The sequence below is a fragment of the Caenorhabditis elegans genome, chromosome V, assembly GCF_000002985.6.
Source record: "Caenorhabditis elegans chromosome V".
NCBI classification, from domain to species: Eukaryota; Metazoa; Nematoda; class Chromadorea; order Rhabditida; family Rhabditidae; genus Caenorhabditis; species Caenorhabditis elegans.
Window position 1 is genome coordinate 6,143,997 of NC_003283.11, and position 20,379 is coordinate 6,164,375.

At 38.2% G+C, this 20,379-nt stretch overlaps 1 protein-coding gene across 12 annotated transcripts in view; it reads right to left on the reverse strand.

The window, feature by feature from the left end:
- Positions 1-20,379, reverse strand: part of ttn-1 — a gene marked incomplete at both ends in the record, with an annotated part of 81,724 nt that overhangs the window by 23,088 nt on the left and 38,257 nt on the right. For 8 of the 12 annotated variants that reach the window (NM_001373034.1, NM_001359768.3, NM_001380658.2 and 5 more), the window contains 8 exons: positions 26-184; positions 364-579; positions 981-5,325; positions 5,447-5,680; positions 5,895-9,692; positions 9,903-10,016; positions 10,125-10,804; positions 17,651-17,695. In NM_001373034.1, the coding sequence (NP_001360072.1) occupies positions 26-184; positions 364-579; positions 981-5,325; positions 5,447-5,680; positions 5,895-9,692; positions 9,903-10,016; positions 10,125-10,804; positions 17,651-17,695 (9,591 nt within the window). Of the gene's footprint in view, positions 1-25; positions 185-363; positions 580-980; positions 5,326-5,446; positions 5,681-5,894; positions 9,693-9,902; positions 10,017-10,124; positions 10,805-10,952; positions 11,104-11,148; positions 11,998-12,158; positions 16,659-17,650; positions 17,696-20,379 lie in introns of those variants that run through there. The other 4 variants (NM_001380654.1, NM_001380655.1, NM_001380659.1 and 1 more) reach the window with 1 other exon arrangement.

The window sequence follows — 20,379 nt, forward strand, 5'->3', positions numbered from 1 at the left end:
TTTCCCAAAAAATTCTTTAACTAACCTGAGAATGAGAGCCTCAGTTTCACAGTCTCTCCTTTGTCGAAAACGAGTGTAGAAGCATATCGATCTACCCGATTGATCTCCGGAAGTTGATCCATAGTGAGCTTGCATGAGTGCTCCACTGAACCAGCAGTGTTCTTGACCACAATCTTGTATTCGCCTGAAAACGTTCATAAGTGAAAAGAGATTGAGAAAACGAGAGAAAAGCAATATTCAAATTTTGGAGTGACAGAAGCATTCTGGCATTGAAGGGTCAGGTTTCCGGTTACTTTATTTCAACCCTCTTTTGAACATTTGTATGACACAAGATGAATGTGTATTTCAGTTTTAACATCATACCTTCATCATCTTCTCTCATCTCTCCAATCGTCAAAGATGTTGCACCGGCGATGTTTTCAATCCATTGCCGTTTTCCAGAGAAAATTTCTTTTTTGTTCTTAAACCAATGAATTTCTGGTGCAGGATGTCCGGTGAACTCTGCTGTGATTTTAGTCTTTCCGTTTTTAACTGCTGTCAAATCGGTTGGAGCATTTGTGAATGCAGGCTTTTTAGATTCTGAAATTAAAACTTGAAATTTGGAAAAAAATTATTTCAGCGATACAAGAGTATCTTCAACGGACAATTTTATTTATTTTTTATATTTTTTCTATGGTTTCAATAAAACACAATTCTCGAAATAATTTTCCAATAAATATTAAAGCGTTTACTAAAAGTTAATTTTATTATTTTTTTTATTACATTAATTTTAAATTGAATTAATAAATTAATAAATTAATCAAATTAATTTAAATTACATTAAATTGTTTGAAGTAAAACAAATTTGATTAACAAATTGTTTTGCAATCAGTTTCAGAATAAATTTCGACAAAATAGCAATGTTCAATTTTACATTATAGTTCAACTTAAACTTAGAGTAAAAAGTGTTAGAAACAGTTTTTAAAATCTGAAATACTGACCTGTAGTGTCTTTGCATTCAATTGATTCACTTTGCTCGGAAGTGACAGTTTGACCAGTTTTATTCTGAGCGATAACTCGGAACAGGTAGCTGGTTCCTTCCTTCAGCTGAGCAATGGTAGCAGAACATTCTGAAATTTCCTTGGCTACTACAGCCCACGGACGCTTTGAATTGGCTTCTTTCATTTGAACGGTGTATGTGACTTCATCGTTATCAGATGTCCATTTCAATGCAATTGAAGTCGCGGTGGAAGATACATATTCTGGCTTTCCGATCTGTTTTAGCTCAGAAACTTTATCAGATTCAGATTTCTTTTCGTCGGATTCAGATTTTTCAGACTTTTGCTTTCCAGTTTCCTCCTTCTTCTTCAAAGTGGTAATCTTTCCTTCAAGCGCACTTCCAGTTCCCATTGTGTTGACTGCAGAAACTTTAACATCGTAATCAGTTCCCTCTTCAAGACCATCAGCTTTGAATTTCAATTCTTTGGTTTTTCCACATTGTTTCCATCCTTTGTTCTTTGATTCTTTCCGTTCAACATTATATCCGGTGATTTCACAACCTCCGTTGTTCTCTGGAGCTTTCCAACTGAACTCTGCAGAGCTCTCTGTGACATCATCAAAGACAATTGGACCGGTGGGAATTCCTGGTGCTCCCTTGGCAGCTCCCTTGATACGAAGTGCAATCTCAACTTTTCCTTTTCCTGCGTCATTTTCGACATTGAGTTTGTAAATTCCAGAATGTGCTGAGTCAGTCTTCGAAATTGTCAATTGAGCAGTTCCATCTGGAGAGAGTTGAGCTTTGACATTGCCATCTTCCTTGATTGGTTTATCATCTTTAGTCCAGTTTACTGAAGACGCTGGCTCAGAAATCTTTGCAGAAAGCTTTGCAACGTCTCCTACTTTGACTTCTACAATAGACTGCTCGGCTTCGACTTTTGGAACTTCAGGAAGCTTCACCGTAACCGCAATGGAAACTTCTTCCTCGTCTCCTTCAGATGACTTTACTTTACATGTGAATACTCCTGATGTGTTGACATCAACAATTGGAATTTTCACAGTGGAAACTCCTCCGGTGCTGGTTACTGTGTATGAAGCATCAAGAGCTTTTCCGTCTTTCTTCCATTCAACCGACACTCCAGTTTCAGCTACTTGAGCAGAAATCTCTCCTTCCTTTCCAGCAGTCAACTCAATTTTGGATTTGTCAGCTTTTACCAGTCCTTTCTTGGCAACTTTCTTCACAACTTTCTTTTTCTTTTCAGTTGTTTCCTTTCCAGTTTCAGACTTCTCAGTTTCAGCTTTATCGGCAGCTTCCAAATCGGCAGAAGTTGATTTCTTTTCCGCAGATTTCTCAGAATTCTTTTCAAGTTCGGCTTCTGATCTCTTTTCAGAGGTAGTTGTTACAGATTCGTTATCAGATGAAGCTTGGAGAGATCCTCGTCTCGACTCATCCTGAACTTTTTCTACGGCTTTTCCTTTCTTCAGTTTTTCTTTGACTTCTTGAAGAGTCTCTTCTCCTTTATTTTCAGCAACCTTTTTCTTAACAACTTTTTTGGTTTTCTTCTCTTCGACAGCTTCGGTAGTGCTTTCTGACGCTTGAGATTGGTCCACTTGTTTTTCAGCAACGATTTCCTCGGCCGATTTTTGCTCACTTTCGCTTTTAGCCGCATCAGTTTTCTTTTCAGTCTTGGATGCCGGCATTTCGGATCCTGGTACTAAAATTTTCACAGGATTTGTCTCTTCACTTGGACTGGATACAGCATGAATTCCTGTTGCGGTAACTTGATAAACATACTCTCCAGATTCAGTCAATGATCGATCCTTGAACTTGTTTCTATCAGTATTAGCGATTTCAAGCCAATCAGAGTCTCCAACCTTCTTTCTTTCAACCTTATAAAGGCTAGTCTCTGGACATTCTTCCCATCTCAGAGTGACTTTGGTCTCGTCTACTGCAACAGTTACCTGAGGAGTTCGGAGAATTGCAATCTTTGGTACAAACAGTTCGGAAGATTCGCTAACAGGTTCGGAACTTTCAAGAGTAAGCACATCAACTGTGTCACATGGTTCTGACTCTCCAACTTCGTTTACCGCAAGAATACGGAATCCGTAAACTTGATTGCAGAAAAGATCTTCAGCAACAAAAGTGAGTTTTGTTGGTTTCACTTGTCCACATGGTCTCCATCTGTTATTGTCTACAGCCTTTCTTTCAATGACATATCCTGTAAGTGGGGCTCCATTTGTTTCAAGTGGTGGCTGCCACGAAAGGAATACACTGTCTTCGGTGACTTCCTTGAACTGTAAATCACATGGAGCAGATGGCTTGTCGATAATCTTCAGAGGGATTTCCTTGATGCACTGACCGAGTGGACTTTCAGCAATGACACGTACAGTTCCAGAGTTATCAAGTGTAACATCCTTCATTCTCACACTAACTGAATCATCATACTCCGTGACGACTGCAATTGCCTTCAAAGGTGTACCATTGTTGGTCAAGTGAATAGTTGGAATAGGGAATCCACTGAATTCAACGGCAAAGTCAAACTCGTTACCAGCATGAACGGTGACGCCATCACGGATTTCCGTGGGAATGATCAAGTTCGGTGCAACTTCGAACACAAGTTTTGCTGGTGCTGAAGTCTCCTTTTCAGAAACGGACGCAGTATACGCTCCGATATCATGTTTATCGAAGTTTTTGATCTCCAGAGTAGCTCGTTTGCCATCATTTTCCATAATTGCTTTGTTCATCTGAGGCCAAATTTCAACACCATTCTTGAACCATTTAACCTTGCGAACAGGTTTCGATGTTTCACAGAAGAGCACCATTGTTTCTCCAAAATCTTTGACAATAGCGTCTTGTGGTCCTACAAGAATGTGAGGTTCTTGTTCATTAACAATGACTTCTCCTTCTGTGCGGCTTCTTCCATCAGTTGTCTCACATTTGTATACACCGCTATCAGCATCAGTTGATCCCTTGATTCTGAGAGTTCTCTTACGAGCCATTGCATAGAACTGGACACGATCACTTGCAACAAGTTTCTTTCCATCCTTGTACCAATTGACAACAGCTTCTTCATCCGAGACTTCGCATGTCAGTTCGATATCATGACCCTCTTCAATCTCTGTGAGTTCAGAGAATGAAGAATTGAAATGTGCGCGGACATCACTGATACCAACTTCTGCTTCGGATTCTGCGGTTCCATGGATATTCTCAACAAGAACCTTGTACAATCCAACATCTTCTCCAGCAAGTTCATGAATAATCAAAGCACTCATGGATCCTTCGTTGACAATTTCAGTGTTCTCGTCTGTTGGAATGATTTCTTTTCCGTCCTTGTACCAGATATATTCTGGTGCTGGATGTCCTGCAGCATGACATTCTAATCTCAATTCTCCCTTCTTTGGAATCTTCACTGGTTTGATTGCCTTCAAAACTCTTGGAGCATCGTCAGCAAGTACAACAACTGGAATGGTTGGCTCACTGAACTCTCCAGTTCCATGTTGGTTACGGGCGGCGACGCGGAAAACGTATGGGATTCCTTCACGAAGACCATCAATAATACATTTCGATGTAGCCGCAGATTCGGATCTTGGTCCTCCAATATCAACACTTGCCCAGATGGAAGATCCATCGGATTTGTATTGAACAACGAATTCTTTCTCACCATCAGATTTCCAGGTGACTTCAACCTTGTCGTTGTCAAGAACTTTAACCATTGGCATATCCAAAATTATTTCGGGCACAAGTCCTTCAACAGTCAATTTCTTAGAAACAACGTTAGAGTTGGATCGGAGGCCAGCTTCATTGCATGCTTCAATCTTGAACTCGTATTCTTTTCCAGAAGATAGAGCTCGGACATTGAAGCTTTCAGTAAACACAAGCTCTTCTCCATTCATCTTTTGCCATTCACCTTCATTTTCTCTCTTATAAACATCGTATCCATAAACTGGTGAACCTCCGTCTTCAATAGGTTTCGGCCAACTCAATGAGCAAGAAGTAGAAGTGACATTATCGATAGTTGGTGGGAATTCAACAGTTGGAACTTGGAATGGTGATCCAGTTTGAACTGGTTTAGTTTCAATAAATTCTCCAGTTCCAAACTTGTTCACGGCAGCGATTCGGACAATATAAGGAGTCTCAATTTCCAGATCATCAACGACATAAGAAGTCTTCTTTCCATTGACAGTGGCAACCTTGTGGAACTTTCTTCTTCCGCTTTCCTTCTTTTCGATTACATAAGAAGTGACTTCAGCGCCATTGTCCTCGGTTGGTGCAGTCCATTCAATGTGGAGACAATCGCTTTCAGCCTTCACAACAGACACGTCTCCTGGTGCAGATGGGGTGTCATTGACCTGAAAAAAAAACAAATGTTTTAGTAAATTTAATTTTTTACAGCATCGTCTTAATTACATCTTAATTAAATAACTTTATCTATTTAAATAAATGGAAACATTTTAAACACGTGTAACTAACCTTGACATCAAACTTCTGTGCAACCTCTCCAAATTCATTCTTCAATTTTACTTCATACTCTCCGGCATCAGTCTTGCTCACACCTCGCTTTGTCAATTTCAAGCCATCATCAACAACATCAATACGACTGCGTCCATCAAATTCAAGATCTTTTCCATCAACAGTCATTGAGAAACTAGCTTCTGGATTACTATCATATGCAACAAGAAGTGAGAATTGATCATCCTTATCAACCTGAAAATATAATGTTAGAAATTTTTAATGAAATGAGCTGGAAAACGCAAAAGGTTTATGACTGTGATATAGGTTTGAAAACTGAAATGCTGGTACAAAAATGGATAAAAAGAACAAAATGCATTGGGATACAATTTTGATTGCAGGTTCTGGTGAAAAAGTGAAATCGAGCTCATAACCTTTTTGAATGTTTCAAGGGGAAAAAGTGACTTACAGTGATCACCGGCTTGGTCTCCGATACATTTTTGAGAACCGGTTTTCCTTGGATTGAAAGGTGAGTACTGCAATCAACACCATCACAAACAACCTTATATTTTCCACTATCTTCGTATTTAGCTCTTCTCAGGGTTAATGAAACGGAGCATCCAACTGTGTCAATTGAATAGTCCTTATTAATTTCCAATGGTTTTCCGTCTTTAAGCCACACAACCTTGCTGATATCAATTGGATGGTTGAGAGTGACCGAAATTGTAACCTCCTGACCTTCTTTTCCTGATGTTTTACGTGGAAGGTATTTAACAAAGTCAACGGGAAGTTCTTCCACTTTCAAGATAGTGGTATGTGATTCGGTTCCACAGGTAGCAGTAATTTCCATTCCAGAATCGGTTGGCTCAACTTCATCAATGATAAGAGTACGGAAGAATGTATGCGACATTTCATGGCATCTGGAATTCAAATCAGCATCTTTGCCGTTCACCTTCCATGTAACTGTGTCGTCCTCAGCAAGCAATTCCGCTTCGATTTCAACATTATCTCCACGTAGCGCAAGAGTATCTGATGCAAATTTGGAAGCGAATCCAGTACGACGCCGTCTGCGCCTTCCTTCGGAAGAAGTCTTGCTAGAAATGGATTGTTCATCGTCACTGAAAATGGCAGAAGACTTTCTTCGTGTCATCATATCATCGGTGGTTTTTTCTGTGTCGTCTTTGTGAGCATTCTTTGGTTCTGATTCAACTGCAGAATCTGTTGAGAATCTGTTGTGCAGAATCATTTGTTCAGCTTTCTCTGTCGGAATTTCAACAGATTCAGGCTTGATAGTGTCAACTGATGAAGTTTCACTTATAACTGAATCGGATTTTTCAGTCTTCTTCTTCAGAACCTTTTTCTTTGGTTTTTCTTCAACATCGTCACTCAGTTTCGATACATCTGCAAGGCTTGCATCGCTGGCAACAGAATCACTCTTTTGAGTTTTCTTCTTGACAACTCGTTTCTTTGGAGTAGCTTCTGAGTCTTCAGGCTTTGGTGGCTTGCCATCTGTGGTGGTTTTCTTTTCGTCACCGTCATCTTGTTTGCTAATTTCTTCAGTTTTCTGCGCAGGATCTCTCTTGATTGTAGCAGATGTAGATTCATCAGGAGATTGCTCAACTTTCTGGACAGTTTTCTTCTCGACGAGATTGAAATCGGACTCCAGCGTTTCAGCGGCATCAACAGTCGACTTCGCAGATTTCGATTTCTGACTGATCGAAGAATCTGACTTTTCAGTTTTCTTCTTCAATACCTTCTTTTTAGGTTTTTCGTCAACAGATTCCTTTGGAGCCTCCTCGGTCTGCTTCGACTTTGTTTCGGACTCGAGTTTTTGCTTTTCTGCGCTCTTTTTAGCTTCATCTTCCAATCTGGATTGTTCTTGTGCTAATTTTTCTTGTTCTTTCTGTATCTCAATCAATGCAATTTCTGCAGCCTTCTTTTTCTGCTCTTCCAGTTTCAACTTTTCTGCATCGGCTTTCTTTGTGGCAGCCTCTGATTCTAGTCTCTGCTTTTCTTCCAGTTCTTTTTGTTTCTTGACTGCATCAACTTCAGCAGCCTTTTTGATGTGGGATTGTTTTTCGAGCTCCAACTTTTCTGCGGCGGCCTTTTTAGATGCTGCTTCAGTATCTAATTTCAGCTGTTCATCTTTTTCTTTTTGTTTCTTAGCCGCTTCGACTTCAGCAGCTTTCTTGAGTTTAGATTCGGCTTCGAGTTTCGATTTCTCATCGGCTGATTTTTTAGCTGTAATTTCAGCCTCGAGTTTTTGCTTCTCGTCTGTTTCCTTCTGTTTCCTTGCTGCATCGGCAACCTTCTGGGTTTCAGATTCTGATGGCCCAGCTGATTCCACAACTGTCTTCGATGTTTCGGATTTCTGGCTGATGGAAGAATCAGACTTTTCTGTTTTCTTCTTCAATACCTTCTTTTTAGGTTTTTCGTCAACTGTCTCCTTGGATTCAGATTCCTTGGTTGATTTTTCATCTTTTTCCAGCTTGGTTTGCTTTTCGGCTGTCTTTGCTTTCGTTTGTGCATCTAATTTAGCTTGTTCTTCAACAGTTTGTTTAGACTTAGCAGCAGACTCTTCCTCGATTTTCAATTTCCCTGCGGCAGATTTTTTGTTAGCTTCAAGTTTATTTTTCTCATCCAGTTCTTTTTGTTTTTTGACTGCATCAGCTCCGGCAGCCTTTTTGATCTGGGCCTGCTTTTCTAGTTCCAACTTTTCTGCAGCGGCCTTTTTAGATGCTGCTTCAGTATCTAATTTCAGCTGTTCATCTTTTTCCTTCTGTTTTTTAGCCGCCTCAACTTCAGCAGCTTTTTTGGCCTGTGCTTGCTCTTCAAGCTTCAATTTATCTGCTGATGCCTTTTTAGTAGCAATTTCAGATTCCAATTTCAACTTATCATTTAGTTCTTTCTCCTTTCTAGCAGCATCATCTTCAGAAACCTTTTTAATTTTCTCCTGAGCATCAAGTTTCGACTTCTCATCAGCTTCTTGTTTAGTTTTAGCTGCAATTTCAGCATCTAATTTCAGCTTCTCGTCAGTTTCCTTTTGTTTCTTCGATTTGTCGGCCTCGGTAACCATTTGAGTTTCTGATACCGCTGGTTTAGTTGGTTCATCCTGTTCTTTTTGTTTTGATACCTTCTCGGAATCAGTAGCGGATTTCTGACTTATTGAAGAATCGGATTTTTCAGTTTTCTTCTTGATTATCTTCTTTTTAGGCGTTTCGTCAGCTGGCTCAGTGGCTCCTACGTCCTTAGTGTCTATGGTCTTCTTGGAAGTAGGCTCTGACTCAACCTGGACTGTTTTTTCGCCAGCCTTTGTCTTCTTTTCTTCTCCGAACTTGACCGATTCTTCAGAAACCTTCTTAGATTTGGCAGCAGACTCTTCCTCGAGTTTCAATTTATCCGCGGCTGATTTTTTGGCCGCTTCAAGTTTATTTTTCTCATTCAGTTCTTTCTGTTTCTTGACTGCATCAGCTTCTGCTGCCTTTTTGATCTGGGCCTGCTTTTCGAGTTCCAATTTTTCTGCGGCGGATTTTTTAGAGACTACTTCAGTCTCTAATTTCAGCTGTTCATCTTTTTCCTTTTGTTTTTTAGCCGCTTCGACTTCAGCAGTCTTCTTGATATTAGCTTCCGCTTCGATTTTCAATTTCTCATCAGCGATCTTTTTAGCTGCAACCTCAGCTTCTCGTTTCAGGTTATCGTCAACCTCCTTTTGTTTCTTTGCCTTGTTAACTTCAGCGATTTTCTGGGCTTCCGATTCCGCTGGTTTTGTTGGTTCAACTACAGGTGGTGTTTCTGATTTTTGGCTAATGAAAGAATCAGACTTTTCAGTTTTTTTCTTCAAAACCTTCTTTTTCGATTTGTCGTCAACAACGGTTTCAGTTTCAATTTGCTTTGTCGTATCCGCAGCTTTTTCAAGTTTAGAATCGGTAGCAACCTTGGTTTGATCTTCGGTGGTTTTCTTGGATTTATCAGTAACATCATCGGACTTGGATTTATCGTCATCAGCTGGTTTCAAGACGTTTGATTTTTGGCTAATGGACGAGTCTGATTTCTCAGTTTTCTTTTTAATCGTCTTCTTCTTGGGCACTTCTTCAATTTCACTGACGTCTTTCTTGGTTTCCGGGCCTGCCGCCTTCTCTGGTACACCTACTACCTCCGACTTATTTTTATCGCTTGGCTGTTGTTCGGAAATCTTCGATTCATCAACTTCCTTCTTTTTGCTTTCGATTAATGCTTCGGTGCTCTGTTTCTCGGCAGTGACTTCATCCTAAAAAGGGAAAAGTGCATTTGTGCGTAGGGAAAGAGATATGGGTAATGAGAGCATGAAGTGCTCGAGCGGGTACGTGATACGTGCATCACGGGAAAAAAGGAGTATGTTCGAATGAATTTTTAAAAGTTTTCTGTCTCAAAATGTATGTTGTTTCCGCTACAAAACTCAATTCATTCGAACATATTCATGCAAAACAAATAAACTAACCTTCTTTTCAGACTTCTTCGCTGGTGGTAATCCTTCCTTCTTTCTAGACTTATCATCTGGAGTCTCTGAGCGTCGTTTGAATGAAAATTCTGCCTTTTCTTTTGCACTTTCAACCTGGAATGGTATACTTGGATAGGAATTTCAAAATTAGATTTTTTTAAAGTTTCTGTATTAAAACTAGAACTAAAATATGTGAGAAAAATTTAAAACCAAAGTAAATACCTTCATTGAAACACTGGCTGATAGTGGTTCGACCAGTGGTGTCTTTGCATCAGCACTTCCTTCACGACCACGAATAGTTGTAGTAATGTTGGTTTCGGAGTGCATTGTGCTCGGATCTCCGAATCGAGAACTGATCTCATCAGGAATGAATAATGCTTTCGGAATCTGTTTCTTCTTCTTTCCATCAGTTGGTGGACTGCTTTCTTTAGACGATGAGGGTTGCGATGCGTCCTTCTTATCTTCTACTGGCTTCTTGGCTTCCAATGGTTTTCCTGTAACTTCCTTCTTTGGTTTTACAGTCTTCTTTTCAGCACTCTTTTTGGAAGTTTTATCGTTTGTAGGTTTTTCAGTTGTTGATTTCTCTTCAGTAGATGCCTCTGGTTCATCTGATTTTTTGGACTTTGAATCCTTTTTAGCCTTCGAAAGATCTGTTGGTTTTTCTGCATCAGGCTTCTTCTTCGCTCCAACTTCAGTTTCAGCCACACTTTGCACATCAACTTCAGATATCTTCTGTTGTTCTGGTTCCGCAGCAGTCACTTGTTCTGATTCAGGAGTTTCCTTCTTCTTGATAATCTTCTTTTTAGTCTTAGGCTTCGATTTATCGTCGCCATCGTCCTTCTTTTCTTCCAAGACAGTCGAATCGTCGACTTCATCTACGGACTTATCATCATCTCTCGATTCTAAAAAAAGAGATATTAATGCATGTTATCAAAAACAAAAAAAGTCCGGATGTATCATACAATCCTGAATCTCATTTTAAACATAAAACACACATGTATGTACATAGAACTAGAAACACTACGAAGAATACATGGACAAAAACAACACCTTCAGACATATGGACAACGACATCAGAGAAGCACCATGCTTCTCCAGCAACATTAATTGCCTGGCACGCATATTCAGCTTCTTCGTCTTTGCAAATATCCTTCAGGATGAGCCAATGCTTTCTCATTTCATCTTCATGCCGAACTTCCATCTGAAAGTTTAGTCATGGGTTAATGCAAAAAAAAATGCAACTTACTCTATCTCCACTGCCATCATCAATCAGTTTTCCATCTCTATAGAATCTGACTTGTGGTTCAGGTTCTCCCAATGTCTCCACCATCATCACAACATTCTCTCCCTCAATTGCATCATGATCCGATAGAATCTTATCAAATCTGGGAGGAATCAATTGAGTCAGACGTGGAGCATTTGGATTTCTTCTCTCAACAACTCTTTTGATTCTCCTCTTCTTTCTCTTTTTAGCATCGTCCAGTTCTGAATCTGATGAAGCTTCCATCACTCGACGTCCACGTTGGAGCCGCCGTCTTCGATTGAAATGCTCATCGTCAGGATATTCGTTGCAATCGACAAATACTTGGAAGTTGCAACTATCCACTCCAGCCAAATTTTCTACCAAAAGACTATAATCGTCGTCATCCTCAAATGTACAGTTTGCAATTCTGGCTTCGAACTCTCCGTCGGAATGATAATCAAGTTGATATTTTGTCGATGGAACCATCATATCAATTTCCTTTCCATTTTTTATCCAGATCAATTCAGGCAGAGGGAAGCCGTCGACTCTTCCAGTTAATTTTGCTGTCTCGCCCTCCTTCACTTGAACATCCCCAACAGAATTTTGAATTTCAGCAGAACGATGAATCTCAGAGTAATCTTCAATGAAAGAACCCGAGTCACGAACATCTAGAAGAATTGTGCATTTGTCCACACCATAATCATTCTTCGCTTCAAACACAAGTTTTCCACCATCCAATTTACGAATATCATTGATGGTGACATTAAATGAATGTTCCGAACCCTTGGTAAACCCTTCAAACGCCATTTTGTCAAAATTAGCAACCGGGAAGTCGTTTCGATACATTCGGATCTGAAAATAAATTTTTTTAAATCCAATTTTAAATTTTTGTTTTTTTTATTTCTTTAAATTTATAAAATAACTAATAGTAAAGTAAAACATATTAATTAATCATTTTCCCTGTCCAGCAGACTTTCAATAAAAAATTTCAAAATTTCAAAAATCTAACTCACCAATGGAACATCATCCGACACCACTTTAATTGTGAAAACAACAACATCTCCTTCAATACAACCGATATATTGCATCTTCTTAGCGAATGCTGGAATTCTCATTGCAAGTTCTCCTGCTCCCATATATTCTTTTGGATCTCTCTTCTTTCTTCTTCGTTTTTCAACTCGAACTCCATTTTCATCGAATGTGATACTCTCTGCATCGCTGAATTCTCCATCTTGAGAAATAGCTGATATTATGAATTTCTTCTTCTTTTTTACTTCTCCTGGAGCAGAAGTTCTTGTTCCTTCTTCGACTTCTGAATCATCAGACCAATCAACAGTTTCTGCCTGACAAATTCGGAGAGTCAACTCTCTTTGTGGCATGTCAAGATGAGCATTTGCACTGGAATCTGATGGTTTTGAGAAAGCCAGATCAGTACCTTGAAGTGCCAATGAATCGGCATCTCTGTTCTTCTGGAGACTGGATTCAACTGATTCGTCATTTTTGCCTTCTCCCATTGACAAATCGAAACCTGCATTCTTCTCTGCAAACGAAGATTTTTCTTGTTTCTTTTGTTTTCCAGATAATGTCTTGGATGTCTTTGATTCTTGTCCTGGTTTTTCAAAGCTTGAAATTAAGTTGGTCTTGGCATTTCCATCTGCTCCTCGAACTTTTGCAGATACTGAGGCAGAAGCCGTACCATCACCAGACCCAGCAAGCTCATTTTCCATAGATTTATCAAATGAAATTCCAGAATCAGCAACGGACAATGATGTGGTGTCGTGTCTTCCATCAACTGCCGATAGTGTATCTGTCACTTGTTTCTGTTCTGGTTTTTTCTTCAGTGTAGTTTTCTTTCTGCTCTCGACGTACTTATCTTCAGCTGTCTCACCTTGTTGTTTAATGTTAAGCTCCGCTGACTCTTCAGAATCGCCTTTAACCAAACTGTCATCGGTCTCAGTTAGAGCTATGTTTTCAGATTGAGTATGTTTCCCCAATTTTGTGTGGGCACTCAACTCGTCATCACGCTTCTTCAGTCTGTGTTCACTGTCTAATTGAGAAAGAGATGTAGCGTCATTGTCCACTAAGCCATGAAGAGATGCTTCTTGGTTTGCAGAATCCTTTGCAAGATTTGATTCCACGGATGCCACAGCAAGATTGTCGGATTCTTTAGTTGAACCAGATCCCTGATTCATTGCTGCTCCAACAGCTTGTTTCTTTTTCTTATTCACATTCAATTCCTGTTCACTATAACTATCTTTCTGATTGGACTTTCCGATTGATGATTCTGCAACTCCGTCTTTCTCTTGATTTTTCAATTGTGCATCAACATCAGTTGTAGATAATGCTGATGATGCATTGAGACTTTCGGAACCGCCGTATTCTGCACCAGCAGTTTGAGGTGACTTCTTCTTTGAAGACTTCACAGTTTTCTCACTGTATGTATCGTGCCCCTTTTCAGAGACTATCGATTCAATGTCTCCAGTAGTCGACGCAAATTCTTCTTGATTCTCGAAATTAACGTCAATTCCAGCATCTCCAAGCTTCTCTTTCTTTCCACGAGAACCTTTCAGATTCTTCGTCACCTTTTCTTCGCCTTGTTGCTCGACAGTTGCTGAAGCTTCACGACTATCTTGTCTTTTACCAAACTTGTCCTTTTTACTGGTAATGCTCAATGTGTCGGAATCTTTCTTTGCACCGGCTTTCAAATTTTTAGATACACTTTTCTTCGCGTCGTTTTCATCCTGCTTTTTCGTCAACTGTGCATCTTTGTTGATATCTGTCAAACTGGTTACCTCCTCGGCAGTTAAGTCGATTTGTCCGAACGCGGAAATTTCCACATTGGATCGACGGAGCTCTGGATTGACATCGGAAATCGACAATGAATCGTGCGTATTTTCTCGAGAATCACACAAAGATGTTTCAGCTTCTCCAATTTGCTCAGCTCTCTTGAACTTTCGTTTTTTAGAGATTTCAGCGTATTCAGAACCTTGAGCAGCATCTGAGCCGTCGACAATAGTTCTAGTTGCCGAGATCTCACCATCAGCTCCAGTTTTCGACATGTGATCGTCAGCTGATATTTCCGCATATTGACTCTCCTGAACATTTTTCTGATCAGTCATTGCATCAGATCCCAAATCGGACACTCCTCTTCTTTGTTTGCTGAAGTTACTTGTTTTCTCCTCGTATCCGACTGATTCTTGATCTTTACTTCCAAAAATCTTCGATGTTCCTAGTTTTTGATCTTTATCAGATTTCTTCAAGCCAATCTTCTTATCGGTACTTGACAAGCTGTCACTATCCTTTACCTTGCTCTGAGACTTCAAAGATATTTCTTGTGATTCCTCTTGTTCTGATTTATTGAGTCCTTTATTCTTATTCATTACGTTCAACAAATCTGCAGCTTTTTCTTCTTCTGCAAACATCATTTCTGCCATTTCTTCGTCAGCCATCAAGCGATCAAGTTCCGAAGTCAAACTCTCGTCAGCAAAACTTGTAGTAACTTTCGATTTATTTGGAGCTTTGATGGATTTTTCAGCTTGTCCAGATGCTTCTGATTTTTCAAGAGACTGATTCTTATCAGTTACTGATAAATAATCTTTATCAATAGTTTTATCACCAAGATTTGCTTCGGTTCCTTGGTTTCTGTCAGCTTTCGACTTCTTCTTGGACTTCAAAGTTTTTTCCTCGAATGACGATATTTCTTTAACTTCTGGTGATTCATTTTTCTGTGCTTCAGCGCTTTCCGATTTTTGTGACATTTTCTTTTTTATGCCAGTGATTGACATTTTATCAGAATCTCTGTTCTTATCAGGAATAACATCTTCGATAGATTCTGACTTTGTAGAAGAATCAAAACTAACTCTTTTTCTTCTCATTGCCAAAGATGTTTTTTCTTTGTTTTGCAATGCAACCAAATGCTCGGCTTCACTTTCTTCCGCACTAGTAGTTTTCGCCAAATCGTCTTCAAGCAAAGTTGTAGCCAAAGTTGTTTTATCTTGATTCTTCATATCGATACTTAATTCTGATTTTTCAACTTCTCCCTTCTTTGTCTTCTTGGAACGGAGTGTGGATTCTGCAAGAGAATCTGATGCAGATGATGAGCCGAGATGTTTTGCTTCAAATTTTGTTTTTTCATTTTCCTCGCCCTTTTTGAGATTTTTATTCTTTCCTGTCAATGCTAATCCAGTTTTTTCTTCATTTGTGGTTGGAATCAATTTTCCTGATTGAATTTCTTCGGCATTTTGTCTGGCTAATTTTTTGCTCACATCCTTCATTACCATTGAATATTGTTCTTGATCTTTTTGTCCAAAATTGAAAGTTGAAGATTCATCTTCTCCAGTTTGATTTGAATGCTGTGTATTTAAATCTCTTATTTCCATTGATGTCTCATCACGATTGGATTCTCCAATCAAATTTTCAGCCGTACCAGATACTTGTTTCTTTTTCATTTTCTTCTTCATATCTCTTACTTCCAGCGACGTTTTTTCGGCACTTTGATCAGCATTTGAAGTTTCAGCTCCGGCTTCTACAGCATCTTCTTTGGCCTTGAGCTCCTCATACAGATCCTGTAGCGTGAAGCTGTCAGAACCGCTTTGCTTTTCACCTAACTTCGATTCAGCTTCACCGTGAATTCCTTTCTTGGATATTCTCTTCTTCAATGTTTGTAGCGAGAGACTGTCACCATCTGAATCAGCGGTAGCTCCAAGATTCTGAGATGCATTTTCCACTTGTTCCGAAGTTGAAAGTTCTGCGTCAATGTCATTAACAGAAAGTTGATCACCATCAGAACGACCAATGTTAATATTTCCTTCTACACCATCAACTCCATCTTTCTTCTTCATGGACTTATTGAGAGCTTGAATCGACATTTTATCACTTTCTTGTTCCTGCGATTTTCCCGATTTTCCCTGTGTTACAGCTTCATTTTCAGGCTTCTTTTTAACAGACTTGTTCAGTTGTTGAATAGACATTTCATCGGACTCTTTTTCTTTGGATTTCTCAGATTTACCACCGGATACTTCTCTACTTTCTGGTTTCTTTTTGATGGACTTTTTCAGAGATTGTATGGTCATTTTATCATCTTCAACTTCTTGGGACTTATCCAATTGTTCACCTGTTACAGATTCGTTTTCCGATTTTTTCTTCAACGATTGTTGAGAATCTTGAATTGACAACTCGTCAGCATCTTTATTATTTGATGCGTCGTTTATCTGCCCAGTTGCCTCTCCAGATTCGACTTTTTTCTTCATTGATTTATTAAGATCTTGAATCGACATTCCAGTTTGATCCGCATTTTCAATAAAGTCGGATGCTGCAGTTTCAGCCTCTCCTTTCTCGCCTTTCTTCTTCAAAGATTTATTCATCTCTTGAACACTCAACGCCGATTTCTCTTGTTTTTTCGTTTTGCTTGATGATTTTTCAGTACTCGTGCCTTCCTTTCCTCCTTTTTTTGAAAGTTTTTTGTTCAATCCTCGAACTTCCATTGCATCCGAATCTTTCTCTGCCATTGCCATTTCTCCAGAAGTTCGTGCGGGTTCTTCCTCAATTTTATCAAATGCGTAAGTTCCACTGGTGGTTGGGTCACTCGGAATATCATCGCCCTGTTCATCATACTCCACTTCGACCACGTCAGCATCAATATCAGATTCTCTGATGTTCAGACTTCGAGTCAGACTTTTTCGAGTTCCTTTTCGAACTTGCTTCTCTGTTTGACCATGTTGCTCTGTAGAGGTAAAAGAGGTGTTCAGTTGGGCTGATTCTTCGTTTCTGTAATTTGAAAAAAAAATTGTGATGTGTCTAATTTATGAATCTGAAACTTTACAATACTTAAAAAAAACAAGTGAAGGCATTTAATCTCAGAATTTTTAATTAAAATAATTAAAAGTAGCCTGATACTTATGAGAGTTTCCCTTACTTTTTCTTAATCATAATTTATTCAAGAAAAAAGTTCGATTATACAACTTATGAAAAATATTCAATATGTTTCAGGCCTGCAATTTCGTAATCGGCACATACAATTATTAGTTTGAGAAATTTTTAAGCGAAACCACAAATACTTACTGATTAGAGGTACCGGACTCTCCACTTGTTGCGAACTCATCTTTTCCAGATTTTCCAAGATTATTCTCATCATGATCTTCACTTTCTGCAATAAGGAATTTAAGTTTTTTTTTCAACTTTTCCAGTTCCTCACCTTTCCTATCCCTTTTCTTGTGTCCTTCAGATTCCTTTGTATTTTCAGGTTTTTTGCTAACTGAAATCAAAATAATTTTCTTGGGTTAAAATTAATATCCGTTGGGTTTTAATAATTTTTTAATCAGAAAAACCTAACGGATTAAAAAAAAAGAAAAAAAAAACAACTCCCTGCTGAAACCTTGCCTGAAAATCATTTGATCTGAAATAATTTTGATTTTAACATTTTTTCATGCAATCACACAACATGCAACATTGATGAGATTCAGAGATCTATGATTTACCGTAACCTTCCAATTTCTTCGAAACTTACCCGGCTCCTTGACTTTTTCGACTGGTGAAGTTGGAACAGTTTCATCTGGAAATGCTTAACGTGAGCATAAGTGCCAAAGAACAGATAAGTGAAACGAGGGAAAGATCTAGAATCTTTGGTTTTTGCGCGTTTTTTTGCATTTGAAAGTTGTGGAGAAACGAGGTGGATGGTTCGAACATGTGTTGACACATACTCTACACTATCCCGACGATTTAACAAGAGGAGCTTGAGACATTCAATTTTGAGAAACAAAGTGACAAGAGAGGCGAACATGGTGGGCAAAGTGGAAAGAACGTGATGAGAAGGAGAACAGTTTTTTTGGAATTGCTAGAACTCAAAAATCACGTTTTACTAGAAGCTGAAGAATCTATTAAAATACAAGAAGAGATAACTAAAGATTTCTAAAATTATATTGATATGTATATTGATGTATTTTTCGCAAATGTAAATCATTAATGACAAATTGTTGTTTGGTAGGTTATTTTTAAAAAGACTGGATCTTAATAGCAGAAACTGAAACAAAGTTATAAATATCTTTACCATGGAACATGAACTTTCTTTTTCGAAAATGCCAAAACTAATAAATAAAACAGTTTGAATATGTTTTGATAAATTTACAATTTTCTAGAGAGTAAAAAATATACTGTAAAATACAAGAAGAGATAACTAAAGATTTCTAAAATTATATTGATATGTATATTGATGTATTTTTCGCAAATGTAAATCATTAATGACAAATTGTTGTTTGGTAGGTTATTTTTAAAAAGACTGGATCTTAATAGCAGAAACTGAAACAAAGTTATAAATATCTTTACCATGGAACATGAACTTTCTTTTTCGAAAATGCCAAAACTAATAAATAAAACAGTTTGAATATGTTTTGATAAATTTACAATTTTCTAGAGAGTAAAAAATATACTGTTAAAAAGCAAATTTTTGAAGCCATTTGTTTCAGCCTCCCATTTTTTTTGAAGCCACAATTTTTGCTAGTGAATCAACCAAAACCATTGAGGCAGTTAGAGAGTTTGAATAATATCTAAATATGAATATTTACAACTTACCGCAAAAATGCAAACGTTGAGATTTTGATAAATGTCATGAGAAAAATGAGACTAAAAAGTAATTTTTTTCGAAGTTTTTGATTAAAATTTTCAAATGATCATTGATACACGAAAATACAATCAGTTGATACAGAAAACAAGGAAAACTCAAAAGTAAAGGGATAAAATTTATCTTCTACTCGTCCTCCCGCCGCCACCTGTTTGTACAGTTATTGACTTTTCACTTATCATTTTTGATATCTAGCAGGAAATCCTCCAGAAGAGTAACAAAAAGTGTTGATGCAATAAAACAATAAAACTATTTGAATATTTTAAACATTTTGGGTATAACAAAGAATTATGCCAAAGAACAAAAATCATTATTGTGTATTGTTAAAGGATGGCGGCAGAATGCCAAGTGGCCCAAAAACATGGAAATTCGTGACAATATTTGCTCGCTGTTTGTGAGATTATTTCGAAACAAAAAAGACATCAGCTTATAAAGTTTGAGGGATGAATGAACGGGGGATATCCCACACTGTGATTCATCCAATCAAAAATCGGAACGATTGCGAGAAATGCAAATAAATAGTGAAAAATAAACTCATTGTTAGGTTTTTGAATGGTGAAATTCCTAGAATAGCTCACTAAATGATGTCCATGGTACTGTTTTTTTTCAACCCAAAAAGAGGTAAAAATTACCGAAGCAAAAACATAAAAACTTTTAATCTTAGAATTTGAAAAATTCTAAAACTTAAAAAATTAAAGACTAGGCTTTTGGGTAGGCATAAAAATGCCTGCCTACTGGTGCAGTGACATCCAAAATATAAGTATTTTTTCCTCACAGATAGCTGGAGATAGCTGGAGTTGGTAGTTAAATTTTTAGCGAAAGAATTTAAATCAAAAAACAAGAAATACGTAGATCTAAAAACTTTATTTTACCAAAAACTGGAGTATGCCAAAAATTGGTTTTAGGTCTGGTTCCTATTCTATCCAAAACCCTGTCGTACAGTAGGTATTAATCGATTTCTTATTTCAAAAATAGTCACATGAAATTTCATGAATAAAATGAAAATAAAATTTTTTTTATTTTATTCCTAGTATGTTCATCGTCTACAAAAAGGGTTCTGAAGTTTCTTGAAATCATCCAATCATAGTTTTCAAAATTTCAAAATGAGACAATTTCGACGTCTACAACCCTCCACAAACGATTTCAAAGGGAGCTAGGGCCACATAGCGTTCAAGTCGAGGGAAGCTGCTCAAGGATCGAAACATGCAGGTGAGTGGGATGCCGATTGCGCTAGAGAGAAGGAGAAAGAGGGAGCACGCAAAGCGACAAGTTACATGGAGGAATGCGGGGATACGCATAGAGTGAGAAAGAGACGCAGGTGTGCAACAAATCGTGCTGATTACGTACGTATGGTTTAGTGAGATCGAGCTGGCTAGAGAAAGAGCACGCGGAGGATTTCGGATCGTAACGAGAACATAAAGTTGCTAAGAGGGAAAAGGGGAAAGGGCAATAGAGTCAATAATGCGTGGGGAGGAGATCTTTATGTTGTGCGTACAAACGAAAGGATATTTATGCTAACCTGGAGAATATCCTTCGAAACGAAGAATGAAATTGACTTTGAAACATTCGACAACTTTGAAAAGAAATGAGTTTTGTAGAAATTTTGTACGTGGTATTTA